We start from the raw sequence: 15520 nt of genomic DNA on the forward strand, positions 1-15520 counted from the left end.
TGAGGTGATTATACTAGTTGGTTGGTCATTAGATGGACGATCATGTTATATCAATTTGAATATGATTGCTACATGAATAAAATATCTTTTGGTGGTTTTTTAAGCCAATGAAATTGACCCTAATACACTGTACTAATCGTGCTTAATTACGTAGAAGTAGCAAACATGATTTGTGTGATATACTTATCTATGACAGGGATGTTGATCTGCTTTTAACGTATGGCAACAAATTTTTATCCTTCCTACTCCCGGACTTATTTTCGATAAATTTAAATATTCGAAATCCTGAAAAATAGAGGAATATTTGATATTTTTAATTAAATATGATTAATCGGATGATTCAGAACGGATCGTGCCAGATTAGCTACAATCCGATCCGTAGAAACATGATTTGTCCGGTCGGTGAAAGCATGATCTGTGACCGTTCGTGTGAGCAGGCAGTCCGATTCTGTTCTGTTTAGCTAATCCGATCCTAGTTTGTGGGTGATTTGATTCGACTCCGATTTGATTCTGTGAGCAGGCGGTCCGATTCGATTCTGTTTAGCTAATCCGATCCTAGTTTGTGGGTGATTTGATTCGACTCTGATTTGATTCTATGAGCAGGCGATCCGATTCGATTCTGTTTAGCTAATCCGATCCTAATTTGTGGGTGATTTGATTCGACTCTGATTTTTATATAACAAATTTGTATATGGTTTCAATATTAAACGGTCCGATTCGTTCAAGTATGGTACAAATTGGTTTTTACGAGTTTTTTTACAGATTCGTTCTAATTCGATAATGTCAGAACCGCTCGCTTGACCGGTTCTATCCGTAATATTTGCGGAACGGTTTATGATGATGATCTTCCAGAGAGGTGGTTGAATGAGGTAAGGGCCATAACTGACTCCACCAGCTTATTGGGAGGAACAGCCCAACAGCAGCAGCTTAGTTGGAATATCGAGAATCACAGGTTCAACTTGTGAAGATGGTGTAAAGGCGTGCGTGGCGTCATCGTATCCATACACCTGGCACCTTGTTATTGGGTAGCAACTCGAAAATATCAGGGCCTGATTGAATGATATGGTAGCTGCTACATCACTTTTTTCTTTCTTCATTTCAAATTTCAATTCCCGAGATGCTGCGGAAAACCTTGCTCATTTTTCTTGCTTTTTTCAATCTTTACCCCCTACCCTCTTCCACATTGCTGTGCGGGATTGAGTCCGGTTGCTATTACTTGAATAAATAATACTCCCTCCATTCCGATTTAGATTTAGATGAGCTTTTTGCTCATTTCACACATATTAAGAGATATTAAACGATTGTTTTTTTTTCATCTTTACCCATATTTATTTTAGCTAGTGGTACATTGGAATGATAAATAAGAGAGGGTAAGGATGGAAAATGGTTGATAAATATGCATTGAAAGGAGAGAAGCTCAACTATTTTGGGATAAATTTTTTTCCAAAGGCTCGTCTAATTTGGGATGGAGGGAGTATTATTATTATTTCCAAAATATTTTATTATAATAAATTTAAAATATAAATTTAGATAATCATAAGTTTCAGAAAACAACATATTTTTAGTTGGTCGTTTACTTAGAAATTAAAGTATTTTCCGATTAATTTCCAAGATCAAAATTTTTCTGAATTATAACTTTTCGCCAAAACTTAGTTAATAATATATAATTTGTTTCATTCGTGCTAAAAAATAGTTAGATCGTGTATACATAAACGCCTAATTAAAATCAATAATAAAATTTATGTATGTCCCACATTTGTAGTGTTTGTTTGATCTATTTTACATAAAAGAACTTTACACAGTATGTTTTGTAAAAAACTAAAAATAAACACCACACATAATTTGTTGCTTGCCCAAAATAATACAATCTAATTGCGTATACGTTTATGTTACTAATTATACTAGTAAAATGTAATTATTCTTAAGTTGAGGTTTATCATCTGAACGACTTATACTTTCTTACCACTACAAAAGCGCCAAGTGTTAATTCTTTATCAGGCAATTATGTAAGTGATTAAGGTTTATCCTCTGTTGGCCCAGGTCCTGGGTTCGACTCTGGCTCACCTCGAGAATATCTTAGAATAGATACTCAAATTGTAAGGCTATAAGCCACATTAGTCAAAAAAAAAAAAACAAAGTCAAAAACGAAAATGTGGAGAATATACATAGCACAAAACATCAAAGAACCGTGCACTCAGAAACGGACCATACAGAGTACAGACGTTAATCAAAAATTAACGCAACCCCCGCGCCTAATATTCTAATTAGCACAGGAAAAGTATAGTCCGTAATTGCCTGTCTGTCAATCTCTTACTAATATAAATAGCCGTCAAACACACAGACTCTTCACTATTACCCATCTCCCAGCTTTCTTCTTGTTCTTGTTCTCTCTTAACAACTCATTCTTAGACACCAAAATTCTCCAGCTAGATCCATGAAGAAATCCGGGTTCTTCGTGGCTGCTTCCGCCGCCGTCGTGTCCTCATACTCTTCTTCCTCCGATTCCAAGATTCACTTCTCCCGTCAGGTAAAAAGTCTTAAACAAGAACTCGAGAAATCATGAGAACTAAATATTCATAACAAATATTCAGTTCTCGTGATTTTGAATCGCGTCTGAATGTTATGACACATCATGACATTCAGAGTTTTATAAGAACTAAAAACTCGAAAATCATGAAAATTAAATATTCACGACAAATATTTAGTTCTCATGATTTTGAATCGAAGAACGAAATTTTGTGATGATAAAATTAACGAATTTTTATGATTTGGATCACAGGAAGATCATGTGTCGGGAGGATATACGGATGAGTTTTCTTGCACAACACAAACACAAGAAGAGCAGAAACAGAAGCAGATCAAGAACAGCAAGAGCTCGGACGATAAATTCGCGCCGAGGTTCGATGGATTGAGGTTTATCGAAACTCTGGTCACCGCTCACAGATAATATTTGTCACTTGTCATGAACTTTTCATCTCCAAAAAAAAAAAAGAAAAAGAAATGGTTGATTGAGTGAATCATCCCCCCAATTAAATCATATTTAACTGATTTATTACTTAATATTATATTTAGACAGTTTTTACTGTTTATATGAATCACTACTTGCTTGTCTTACATGGCTGTGGTAGTGAAAATGATTCCTCCAATCATATTATTGTTACACAGATACAATATTTCTGCTGTAATTTCATTTTTGAAATTTTACCTCTCTGTATTTTCATTATCATTAGTCAATGGAACCATTCTCTCTTAGCTCTAATTTGACCTTAATTTTCCTTAATTGTGTATCTTGTCTATTAAATTTTGCTATCTAAATAGTAAATAAATAGGCAAATATACATGAATTAGAGATATGCTAATATGGTGGTATTAAAACAAGTTGCAAAGAAAATGAAGTATTTATCCACGGCTGTAATTGAATTGCGTGGAAGTGACGAAGCACGGCTTTTGGCTGCCTCTTTCAGCTACCTCTCGTTTCTTTCTTAATTTCTAAGGATTTTTTTTTTTTTTTTAAGTTTTGACAGTCGTCACCAACTGGAAGTTGCCCATTCTATACTTGGACATAATTCGGGGGTTATAATTAAAATCGATAATTTTAACATCAAAACAAAAACTAGTCGCTTTTTCCTCGGAGAGCAGAAAAATTAGTGTTCAAATTTAACAAATTATGACATAAAACTATAAAATTCAATAAAAAAATGTAAAATTACATTGCACAAATTTATGATTAATTACAACTACACAAATCTCGATAACATATAAATTTTTAAATACAACTAGACATGCGAAATTACAACCGCACAAGTCCGCACAAGTTTATGATCAACTATAATCGCATAAATTTTAAAACTATGAAATCACAACTATATAGATCTATGATCTAAGGGGCCGTTCGGCTTTTAAGCCTCATTTTAAATGCTTCTCTTACGTTGCCAAACGGTACGTAAATAAGTTGGAGCAACTTTTCTCCCAAATAAGCAATAAGTTCGGGTTGCCAAACACCCACTATGATTAATTATAACCACACAAATTTCAAAAATAATATAATTGATTAATTAAGACAAAACCTTTATAATGATGTACTACCTCCATCCCAAATTAGATGACCCCGTTGACTTTGGGCACGTAACTTTAGGTGCATTGACCGTCTACTTCCAAAATTTATTTTTTTATTTTTTCTTTTGTAAATAAAAATTTCATATTTAAATATTTATTTGCAAAAATAAAATTTTAAAAATAAGTCATGTAGCTATGCGGTCAATGAACCTTAAACTGTGTGCCCAAAGTCAACGGGGTCATCTAATTTGGGATGGAGGGAGTAATAAATATAAAAGAGGAAACTTTTCCTGATAGCAAGGAGGCTTGATTAGCTGTTTTTACGAAAAGACTCCCATTAAACGGTCCAAAATTGCAGCTATCTATTTTGGCGTTTGGCATAGAAAGCAAAGCACCGTTCACACACACGCGGTGCGGTGCCTCTCCACTTGAAGTATAAAATGATTTGTATAGGCGCAGACAATATAGATTTCAGAATATACTCCAAGCAATTCCCATAAAATTGTATATATATATAGCTATAATAAGCTATGTTTTTTCTTCCTTTTCTCCTTTCGGTTGAGAATATTAGCTTGTTCACTTTAACTTGCAAAAGACAGGCATGTCATGCCCTTTCTATGTACCCAAGTTGCAACAAACTAATCAATTTCAAACATTCACCTCTACTTTCATGAGAAATGAGCAAACATATTGCGTATAGATCCAGCAATGATTTTGTTAAATATATCATTTGCCAACCTTAGAGCATCTTTAACACTTAAAACCCGGGAAATTCTTAAATAAAATGTAGATAAGATGTAATAGGATAAAGTTTATCGAAAATCTCTAAACATTTTGCCGAAAGAAAACTCTTGTTTATAATTTCGGTCAATGTAGGTATTTTAACTATATATTATTGGGTATATTCAGGTTTATAGCAGAATTCAATATCGTTTGAGTCGGGCTGTTTGCGAAGAGCTCGAGCTTGAACTTGTTTAAAAAGACCCGACCCGGCTCGATCTCGTATACGAGCCAAACTCGAAAAAGATTTCATACCCGTTTTGTTTTTTCAAAATTTTGATCTCTCGACATCCAGTAAAAAAGAGGTGATCTTGATAGAACAAGAGATCTTTCGTGATCAGAATAAGCGAAAGATTTTGATTCCAAGGAGGGTTACATCTCATACATAAATTCGGAATCGACCCAAAAAAATAGGAAAATAAATAAAGTGGGTCTAATTTTGATGTAACATATGTACTTATCTCTTTAGAACAAGTTGAATATCAAGATGAGGAAGGAAGCTGCAGAAATGATCAGCCCGGCTGATTTCTCTGCTGCAGCAGCGCCCGAAGATTGCTGCTGCTTCTGTTTCGCCTGCATGACTTCGTCGCAGTTGAGTCCTTCCTTGTCGTCGTGACACAGATTGGCGAAAAGGCCAGGTGGATATTTGCCGTAGAGATTAATGTAACTGAACAAGGTTGTGGCACAGTCATTTTTCATGTCATTTAACTTCTCGCTGTGAGGACAAGCTAGTTCCTTAAAAGCACCACAACATGGTTTAGCTTGGTAGTTCGGACCTTTACATTGGCTTGTAATGATGGTGTAGTTCTGATTCTCAAAGTCTATGTCACAAGCTGAAAACAAAATGCAGGTTTTTAGAACCAGGGCTCTCATATGAATTTACGCAGGCTAGCAACCAATGTAGCTTACATCGAAAATACCCATGTTTTCAAACTTATTTTCAAAAATACGGTTCAAGGTTGTAACACAATTGATTTTCAGGTTACTGACGTTGCGAATGAGGTTGCACCGTATTTTTGAAAATAATTTCTGCAACTTGGGTATTCTTGAAAAAAAAACAGTTCACGGGAAATATAATCAGGGAAATAATTACCTGCTTTTTGCTGAAGGAGGGAACGTTCTGGCAGCACCCGGGGTCTGAATATATGACCTGCATGATCAAACAGATAAAATGTCAGGCGATTTTAGTTCCGAGACATAAATCTGGGTATAAATGCATGGTTGTAAAAATCGGGATTACTTGACAGGGTGGTGGTTGAAGAGGCAAAGCCGGAGAGGAGGAAGAAGAGAAGCAAATGCAAGAATGGTGGGGATGCCATTGTTGTCTTTTCTTCTCTTCTTCTCTGGTTTGATCAATCTGATGATTGGGAAAAAAATAAACTGCCTTAATTATCTCACATTATTTACAAACTTAATATGGAACGTTCGTTAAAAACTTCTGGACATTTTTACGATTATATGGCTTAGAATTGCGAGATAACAAGATTGTAGGGGGGAAATTAGAGTAGGGAAACTTTGGGAAGAATTGCATTTCTAGCTCATAATAATATGTAACATCAAATTTGTTTTGGTCTTAAGTTCTCTGTTTTTTTTTGTTATTCTGAACTACCGGTTATTTTATTTGATTACCCGAGTGGACAAACAACTATTGTAAAAAAATAAAATAATACAATAATAAAAATTGAAAAAATGAGGAGAATATTGCATGAATCAAGTTCTAGGTGAAAAAAATTGTTAAAAGTATATGCACCTAAATCAGCTTAAGCATAAAAGAAGTCATTCCTTCGATTTATTATATTTTGTTCCAATTCATTTTCATATAATTGATCTTGACAAAAAAAAAAAAAATTAAGATCAAGTTCAAGTTTTTTTTTTCCAATTTTTTTATATTTCGATACTATTTATTTTAATATAGTTGATCCGGATAAAAGAAAAAAAAGCTTAAGAGCAAGTTCAGAAACTTCCGTCTACAACCATGTCCTACTTTTAGATAGCCAATAATCAATCCCTATTTCTCTTTTTTTGGAATAAACAATAATTTTTTTTCTTTCTACACTCTTGATCCCCATATTTATACCTCCTGCATCCTCACTATTTCTCTTTACAAATTCAAATATATTATTAAAATAAAAATGGGAGAGAATATAGAGATTGTTGTCGGAATTGACATATAAATTTATGATCCTAAATCACCAAGATTCTTTGATTTATAATATATACCGAGAGAATGTAGTAGGACAGTACTGGATTTGATCCTAAATTACTACGGAAAGAATGTAGCAGGACATTATTAGACTTGCCCTAAGCACGCCGTCAGATTTTCAAAATTTAATTTAAAATTGGATGAAAATTAAACTCCACAACCACAATGAGGTATTTGGTTTTTGTCATTAATACCAAGGAACATCAAGAGAAGTACGTATTCTGGATGGGAACACATGTAAAGAACAAGAAAGTTGCAAGGAAGTCGATTGTTCTTTCTGCCAACAGTAACACATTTGTGTTGACATTGTGTTGGACACTACAGTTCTAATGAAACAAGAAAACTGGAGAAAGAAAAGGTATGTTGAACATATTAAATGCTCATGAGGAGAACACATACCGGGGAAGAAATTAGCTCCCCATCACAAATAACAGTGATCATATATGTTAACCTAATCCCGGCTTTCTTCTCCTACTTCAAGTAAGTCTTCCTCCAAAGTGTATTCATCACCTTCATTTGGATCAAATGTTTTGAGATTTGCGTTTGTTTCCTCTTTAGAATATGTAGCTAATCTCTCAAAGACATGTGCATAGTCATGACCTCGTTCTGCAAGCAATCTTTTGATATGCTCTATCCTATCCAGATCCCCCCTTTCTTTTAAGTATATCAGACATGTATCTAGTACAGGAAAGTATAGTTTCGACCCAGGTTCAGAAGCCAAGATCGATTTATTCAGTGCTTCTACTGCTTTTTCCATTTGCTTCTGTTTTTGATAACCAAATGCCACACGTGTCCATGTGCCCGTGTTTGGTTCGTTCCCATTTTTTAAGAGCCTCTGGCAAAGTGATTCAGCCTTTTCCATTAGACCCTTCTTGCAGTAAGCAGAAATGAGAAAATTCGGAAGTTTATTATCAAAAGTAGTGTTTTTCACTTCCCATTCATCATATACTTTTTGTGCACCATCTAGATCATCCATCTTTGCTAGAGAGCTCATCATGCAAAGATAGCCCAAATTGTAAAATCTACAATGACTCTTGTACATCTTCCAAATGCGTTGCACATCTTCTTTATTGCCCATGCGAGCATACATGGTCATATAAATCTCATAAGCATTTTTCCTTGAGCTGACTTTGACAAGTTGCTCTGATTTTTTTAACGATTCTAGAGCCTTTACCTTGTTACCAGACCGTAAGTAACCTTTAGTTGCCACAACATATGCATTCCAGTCCATAGTGACTAACGGATCAGCTTCCATCTTTGTTAAAAGCTTCTCCAATTGGTCTATATCCAACACATCTGCATATGCATTTAATAAAGTATTATATGTGAATTTGTTGAACTTAATATCAATGTCTTCCATCTCTTGCATTAGAGAATCGAGCTTGTCCAGCTTCTTGAAATGTGAATATAATTTTAACATCACATTGTACGACAGTGTTGTTTTCATATAATTCAACCCTCTCATTGACTGCATAACAGCTTCGGCTTTATCCAATAATTTTGCATCAGCATAGCAAACCAGTAGAGCTCCACAAGTCCGGAAGTCTTTTGAAGAGATTGGCAGACTAATATAAAAATCCTCTGCTTGTTTAACACCATGAACCTTTGATATTAGATGCAGTTGTATTGCAACATCTGCCGATGATAGATCAAGAAAACTTTTGCCACTCATCCATTGAGATATCTGTTATACGAACACGAAACATAATCAGAAGCTAACATATAGCTAGATCAATAACCTCAACAAAAAGAAACAAGTCTAACCAGATAGGCAAACGTTGACGAAAAATAATAATGTACACAAACTTAAGGTATATAAACCATGGATATCTATGCCAACTTCCGAATACACCACCAGCCTATATTGTCATGTCCAGGTGTGATTTCTGAGGTAAAAGTTGAGCCGCTTAACTACCACTTCTCGTGTTAAATGTAACAACGAGTGTTCTAACCGTTACTTGCCTTTATCATGATTCATGGCCAAAAAGACAAGACCTCGCCAGAGTGAATTTTACACTTATGTTTCAACTACTTGTCATATCTTTGGCAAATCTACTCCCGAGTTACAATTTCACAGAATAGAGCATTTTGTAACAATTCGCATAAAAGTGACCTCGTATAACATAAACCACATTACTAAACATTTTCCTATAATAAAACATTCCGTAAAGAACCAAAAAGCTACAATTTTGAATAAAACCATACACATTTCACCGCCACACACAAAACACCCTTCAATTATATCAATACAGTGAATACACACATACGAAAAAAATCCAACTTTGACAACAATGTGGCTAAATTTACTAATACAATTCACATAATTACACTGCAATTATCAAAAAAGAAAGAGGACCTGAAGAGCATGTCTACTACGCCTGAATTTCCTCAACTGCCTGATGATTCTTCGAAGCTCTTCCGCGGAAATGCTCCTTTGTTCTTCGACCCATTGGTCTAAAACTGGGATCATTGAAACTTTTGGGTCATGGGCTTTCGTGATTCTGCTGAATAAACTAGTCGCACGTGACGACGTCGTTTCGATAGTCTTAGTAGTTAGGGTTCTTGAAGGCTCTGTTTTGAAAACCCTATTGAGAATTGAAATGGCCCGGGATTGAGATAGCTTCTTTATCATCATGGTTGTTGAGTTCTTGATTTGATAAAGCTGTGAACTTTACTATTTTATACAAGGGTTTAGAGAGACTCGGAAATTAGGGTTAAAGCATCAGAAATTGAGCTTTGGGTTTTTTTCACGGCCGTGACTAGTGAGCAACTTCGGATTTGATTTTTTTTTTTTTTGAATAAAAGAGAACTTGCATTAATAAATCAAATCCAACTCCAGTACACGCATAAGGAAATTTGGCGGAGTGACATACCACTCCCCAATGTCTGTCATAGAACAAGCAGCTTGTGCAAGCACATGAGCTACATTATTCGCAGAACGATAAGCAAAATTTACTAGCACGGGATTTATGTGCTTAATTAAGTGGACACAATCTAGTACAATAGTACCAAACAAAGCTCTTCCCAGACTTCCATTACAAGCATCAGCAAGGGAGTATGAGTCTGTTTCAAACATGCAGTGTGTATATCCGCGTGCAATGACCCATGAGAGAGCTTCTTTTAAACCAATAGCCTCAGCTTCTCGAGGCTTCCAAGCACCTGGTATCTTCAAACATCGAGCACCAATGAAGCAACCTCGATCATCCCTAATCACAGCTCCCACTCCAATAGTTCCGTCCAGAAAAACAGCCGCATCAATATTTATCTTCAACCATCCAGTTGGTGGTGGAGACCAAACTCGATCACCAACTTCCCCTCTAATTTTCCTACTTTCTTCCTTAATCTGAGCTTCCGTCCATTCTCGAAGCAGGTGGGTAGCAATATTTTTAACTCCAAAAACCGAACCATTCACATGATCCCAAACCCACCTGTTTCGACGATTCCATATACTCCAACAGAGCATGGCAATCTCTACACACTGATCCTTTGTACCTTGTTCAAACACCCTTTGAAGAACTGCACTTGGTGTCTCGTAAGAAAAACAATTCACCAAGTGAGCCATTCCTGCCGTAAGCCACACTGTTTTTGCAAAATCACATAAAAACATGACATGGACGCTTGTTTCTGCTTCACGATGACACCATGGACAACCAGCCTCAATATTCACATGTTTCATAACCAATGCGGCATTAGTTGGTAGACACCCCTTACATAGTCTCCATACTAAATGTGTTACTTTACTAGGAAGTTTCATAGCCCAGATCTTTTTCCACAATTTCGAATGATCATCACTACACTCCCCTTGCAATCTCCTATAACAGCTTCTAACCGTAAAATCACCTTTCTCATCCAACAACCAATACCAAGAATCGATATTAACATGTATAGATAAAGGAATACGTTTAATTAGAGCACTGTCTCTGTCATCAAATAGATCATCTATCACTTCAATATCCCATTTTCTTTCATCAGCCATCATTAAGTTACTAACCTTGGTACTGGCTAATTGAGCATATTCAGAGGTACTCACATAGCCATTTCCCTCATCTGGCAGCCAAGGAACACGCCATACCATCGTATCCTCTCCATCACCAATCTTTCGCCGAGCACCAGCTCTAACTGCCTCTAACGATGCAAAAATCCCACGCCAGACATAGCTGGGATTATGTCCAAGCTCTGCATTCAACAAATTTGTTTTTGAGTAGTATTTAGCTTTCATGACTGCGCTAACTAACGGGTTAGCTTCTGTAAGAAGTCTCCATCCCTGTTTAGCTAACATGGCCAGATTAAACTTCTTTAGCTCTTTTAACCCCAAACCTCCGTATTCTTTTGGCACACATAAACGTTTCCACGTGATCCATTTTACACCTCTGCCATTTGACCCTCCCCATAAAAATGCATTCATTTTTCTTTCAATCTCATCACATATTGAATCAGGGATTAAGAACAGACTCATCCAGAAATTTGGAGTTGTTTGTGCTGATGATTTAACCAGTGTCAACTTCCCAGCTTTGGACAACTCTTTATTACACCATGCTTGCAGCTTTCCTTGTATTTTATCACTAATAAAACCAAACGCCTCCTTCTTGCTTCTTCCCACATACATAGGCATACCAAGATACTTTCCTGGTCTTGCCTTCTCATTCACCCCCAGAATTTCACAGATTTGTACGCGTTCTGTTGCACATGTGTTGGGACTAAAAACTATATCAGACTTACCATAATTTACCATCTGTCCCGATAACCTTTCATATTTTTGCAAAATGCTCTGCATATGTTGTGCTTCCATGTGCGTAGCTTTAAAGAATAAGTAACAATCATCTGCAAAAAGCAGATGAGTTATTCTTGGAGCACCTCGAGCCACTTTACAGCCATGAATCAAGCCACTCTCTTCATACTTACGAAGAATCCCTGTCAACCCTTCAGCACAAATAATGTATAAGTACGGGGAGATTGGATCTCCCTGTCTAATACCTCGATAAGGACGCACATCTCCAAACATTTTACCATCCCTCACAAAACTATAAGTTACCGTCCTCACTAGCTGCATGACTCGACATATCCAGACCTGAGGAAACCCAAATTTGGCCATCATCAACTCAATATACTTCCATTCTAACCTGTCATATGCCTTAGATACATCAATTTTTAAACCTGCCACCCCATCTGCTCCTTGTGTTTTTCTATGAATATGGTGGTTCATTTCAAATGCAAGCAACGCATTATCCGTAAGCAGGCGTCCTTCTATGAATGCACTTTGATTATTTGAAATAATCAAACTTAAACATGGTTTCAATCTATTGGCCATAACTTTAGAGATAATACGCATTAAGACATTGCAAAGTGATATAGGACGCAAATCAGAGACCTGTTTTGGATGCTTCACCTTCGGAATAAGACACACAAGGGTCCTGTTTATCTCATCAGGCAACTCACCATGATCAAAATATTGCCTACAAAATGCAACGACATCTTTACTCACCACGTTCCAATAGGTTTGAAAGAAACACGGGTTGAGGCCATCAATCCCTGGTGATTTCTCAGGATACATGGCAAATACAGCTTCTCGAACTTCTTCCTCCGTTATGCCTTGCACTAGATCTTGAGATTGCTCCTCTGTTATGCGTTTGAAATTGATTCTCTCTGGCATTTGTTCGTCTGTTTCAGTGTTCGTGAATATGTTCTCAAAATACTTAACAATAGTATCTTGAATCCCATCCTCAGTATCCTGCCACTCTCCATTAGCATCCTTTAACTTTCTAATTTTGTTATGTTCTTTTCTCACAGATGCAAATTTATGGAAAAAACGTGTGTTATTATCTCCATCCTTGAGCCAATACTGTTTAGCTCTCTGACGCCAAAAAATTTCCTGCTTCTCTAATAACTTCAAATAATTCCACCGAGCTTCATTATACTTTCGGACCCCATTTACATCCCTTCTTGATCTCAGATTTCGCATTTCCCTTCGATAATTAGTCAGCTTGCTTTTCAAATTTTTTATCAATCCTCCACCCCATTCTTCCAGTCTCATACAACACATAGCTAATTTACTCATTAGACCATTTGTTCCCTCACTATGCCAACATTCTTGCACAATATTCCGACATTCTTTTTCTTGAATCCACATGTTTTCAAACCGAAACCGCTTACCACGAGGCATATATACTTGTTTGTTTAACTGAAGGCATAACGGCATATGATCCGACGTAGATACTTCATGCACTCGAACCTCTGCATTTGGAAATAACTCACTCCATGCTTTGTTTGCAAGACCCCTATCCAATCTTTCAACTACCCATCTATCAGTCCCTCTGAACCGTTCCCAAGTAAACTTGTCCCCTGTATACCCCAAATCAAACAAGCCACAATCACTTACAGCTTCCGAGAAACCATTCAACAAAGCACGAGGATGACACTGACCTCCTTTCTTTTCATCAGCTGTCATTAAGTCATTAAAATCACCAATAATACACCATGGCAACATAGACTCCGTGGCCAAATTTCGCAACATATTCCACGCCTCGGTCCTTCTACCCCGTTCGGGAAAACCGTAGTAACCTGTATAGCGCCATCTGCCCAGTTGATCATGCACCACCTCAAAATCAATGAAATTATGACAACTATTAACCACTGTAATACCTCCCTCATTCTTCCAAAGTAACGCCACCCCTCCTCCATGTCCATGTGCATCAACAGCAAAACAACCTGTGAACCCTATTTGTCTTTTTATTTTTTCCACTCTATCTTTTTTACACAACGTCTCACTTAAAAATATAATACTGGGCCTATAAAAATTATTTATTTCTTTCAACAATCTAACTGCCTGTGAGTTGCCCAGCCCACGACAGTTCCAAGCAATGAGACTCATAATTCTTGGCGGGCCTGAACCACAGGACCCGCCATTTGCAAGTTTAAAGACACGTTTTTTTGATTTTCAAAATTTGAACCATCCTGATTTCCCTCCTTGACTTCTTCCACCTTATCTTCTATTCTCTTTCTCTTTGAGTCAAACACGATCTCATCACTTTCCATATTATCACCCCCCAAATCCCTGTTGTTATTATGTGATTCAGTTATTTGCGCAATCAAATCCCCTTCCTTCATCCTAAAATCACGCACCTTAACTGCAATCCCACCACTATCCCCGTGAATTTCTCTAACGACTCCATCCACCTCCATGAACCTTGCTTGCTCCTTGCCGCCACCATGGCCGGCGGTTGACATTGATCCCCTGTTATCCATCGCCGTCCACGAGCTACTCCCATCACTCGTATTCCTCAACCATCTCGCACCAGTATTAAGTTTTGCAGTATTTTTTGACGGGGCACGCAACCACACACCATAAGCTTTATCAATTACCTTGTCTGGGTTCTCGTAGATGATGTTGCAATCTCGCTCCGAGTGTCCCAGAATGCCACAAACGAAACAAAAAGTCCCCAATCTCTCATACTTAAAATTTATCCAATTCCAACTATCCCCCTCTCTCTTTATTTTCAATCTTCTTTTCAATGGCTTTTCTACATTTATCATCACTCTAATACGTGCAAAAGGTTTCCAGGCTCCATCAAGTGTGTTTGTATCCATACGTATAAACTTCCCTATTGATGCACCAACACTCCTCAATATATTTTCAGATAGCAAACCCCTTGGGATGTCATAAACTTGCACCCACATTTCCACATACTGCAACTTAACTGTATTTGGATCCTCACCATTTGCTAACTGATGTAGAACCAGAGTAGCTTGTTCAAAGGACCAAGGCCCTCCATCAATGACCTTTTGAATATCCATTTTATGAAAGAAAACAAATGAGTAACGCATCCCGCCTATGTCATGCACCTCCATACCCTCCTTTGGCCTCCATAACGTGGCCATTATGTTCTGCATAGCATGAAAATTAATATTCTTTTCTGTTAGGAACTTACCAATCAACACATAGGTTTGTTTCTGCTCTACTATCTCCGTATTTGCCACTACTATTCCACCTTCATCCTCCTCATCAATAACAAGCCCCGCATACATATCCTCCAAAGATTTCTCCTGTCGTGCCATTCCTACAGTTTGCTAAACAAAGTTTTAGAAAGCTTTTGAGATGAATTTGAGAGAATAATTAACCCCAAAAAGATTTGGATAGCGTAAAGCAAAACTCAGAAAAAAGGAAACTGTCAAGATTGACAGAGAGAAAAAACTGTCATGCTGACAGACTCATTAACTGAGTATAGATTAGGATTTAAATAATAAAGTTATTATAAATAGAAATTATTTCAGGATTATCTCATTTCTTATTTTGCATAATGTTCTTTTACTTTTAAACGGGCCCCCTTTTTGGAACGGCCAAGTAGACACATAATCTCAGATTTTTATAGATAAATATAATTTTGTGAACTCAACCAGAACATCACATGATAACATGCATGTTTGGCAAAAAAAAATCGTAACAAAATAAAGATATAATATTATAAAAATATATATTACATAACA

The 15520-nt window shown here is 36.8% G+C and overlaps 3 protein-coding genes across 3 annotated transcripts; 1 reads left to right on the top strand and 2 right to left on the bottom strand.

Annotated features, from left to right (window-relative positions):
- The first annotated feature begins 2336 nt into the window (after positions 1-2336).
- LOC135152105 (uncharacterized) lies at positions 2337-3259 on the top strand. Its single transcript, XM_064091926.1, has 2 exons — positions 2337-2527; positions 2780-3259. The coding sequence occupies exons 1-2, from the start codon at positions 2435-2437 to the stop codon at positions 2945-2947; spliced, it is 261 nt and encodes an 86-aa protein (XP_063947996.1). The 5' UTR covers positions 2337-2434; the 3' UTR covers positions 2948-3259.
- Positions 3260-4934: 1675 nt separating this feature from the next.
- Positions 4935-7566, bottom strand: LOC108216529 (GPI-anchored protein LLG2). The gene is made up of 4 exons (XM_017389313.2): positions 7439-7566; positions 6077-6193; positions 5930-5986; positions 4935-5669 (listed from the first exon to the last, which is right to left on the bottom strand). The coding sequence occupies exons 2-4, from the start codon at positions 6153-6155 to the stop codon at positions 5302-5304; spliced, it is 504 nt and encodes a 167-aa protein (XP_017244802.1). The 5' UTR covers positions 6156-6193; positions 7439-7566; the 3' UTR covers positions 4935-5301.
- Positions 7278-9810, bottom strand: LOC108216528 (pentatricopeptide repeat-containing protein At2g20710, mitochondrial). The gene is made up of 2 exons (XM_017389311.2): positions 9396-9810; positions 7278-8723 (listed from the first exon to the last, which is right to left on the bottom strand). Exons 1-2 carry the CDS (start codon positions 9672-9674, stop codon positions 7491-7493), a joined length of 1512 nt encoding a protein of 503 aa, XP_017244800.1. The 5' UTR covers positions 9675-9810; the 3' UTR covers positions 7278-7490.
- Between the last annotated feature and the right edge of the window lie 5710 nt (positions 9811-15520).

The sequence above is a fragment of the Daucus carota genome, chromosome 4, assembly GCF_001625215.2.
Source record: "Daucus carota subsp. sativus chromosome 4, DH1 v3.0, whole genome shotgun sequence".
NCBI lineage: Eukaryota > Viridiplantae > Streptophyta > Magnoliopsida > Apiales > Apiaceae > Daucus > Daucus carota.

Coding starts and splice junctions, on each gene's coding strand:
- LOC135152105 (XM_064091926.1), top strand. CDS start 2,435: ATGAAGAAATCCGGGTTCTTCGTGGCTGCTTCCGCCGCCGTCGTGTCC. Junction 2,528..2,779: donor AGATTCACTTCTCCCGTCAG/GTAAAAAGTCTT, acceptor TTTGGATCACAG/GAAGATCATGTGTCGGGAGG.
- LOC108216529 (XM_017389313.2), bottom strand. CDS start 6,155: ATGGCATCCCCACCATTCTTGCATTTGCTTCTCTTCTTCCTCCTCTCC. Junction 5,987..6,076: donor TTCAACCACCACCCTGTCAA/GTAATCCCGATT, acceptor TTGATCATGCAG/GTCATATATTCAGACCCCGG. Junction 5,670..5,929: donor CCTCCTTCAGCAAAAAGCAG/GTAATTATTTCC, acceptor TTTTGTTTTCAG/CTTGTGACATAGACTTTGAG.
- LOC108216528 (XM_017389311.2), bottom strand. CDS start 9,674: ATGATGATAAAGAAGCTATCTCAATCCCGGGCCATTTCAATTCTCAAT. Junction 8,724..9,395: donor GTAGTAGACATGCTCTTCAG/GTCCTCTTTCTT, acceptor TTCGTATAACAG/ATATCTCAATGGATGAGTGG.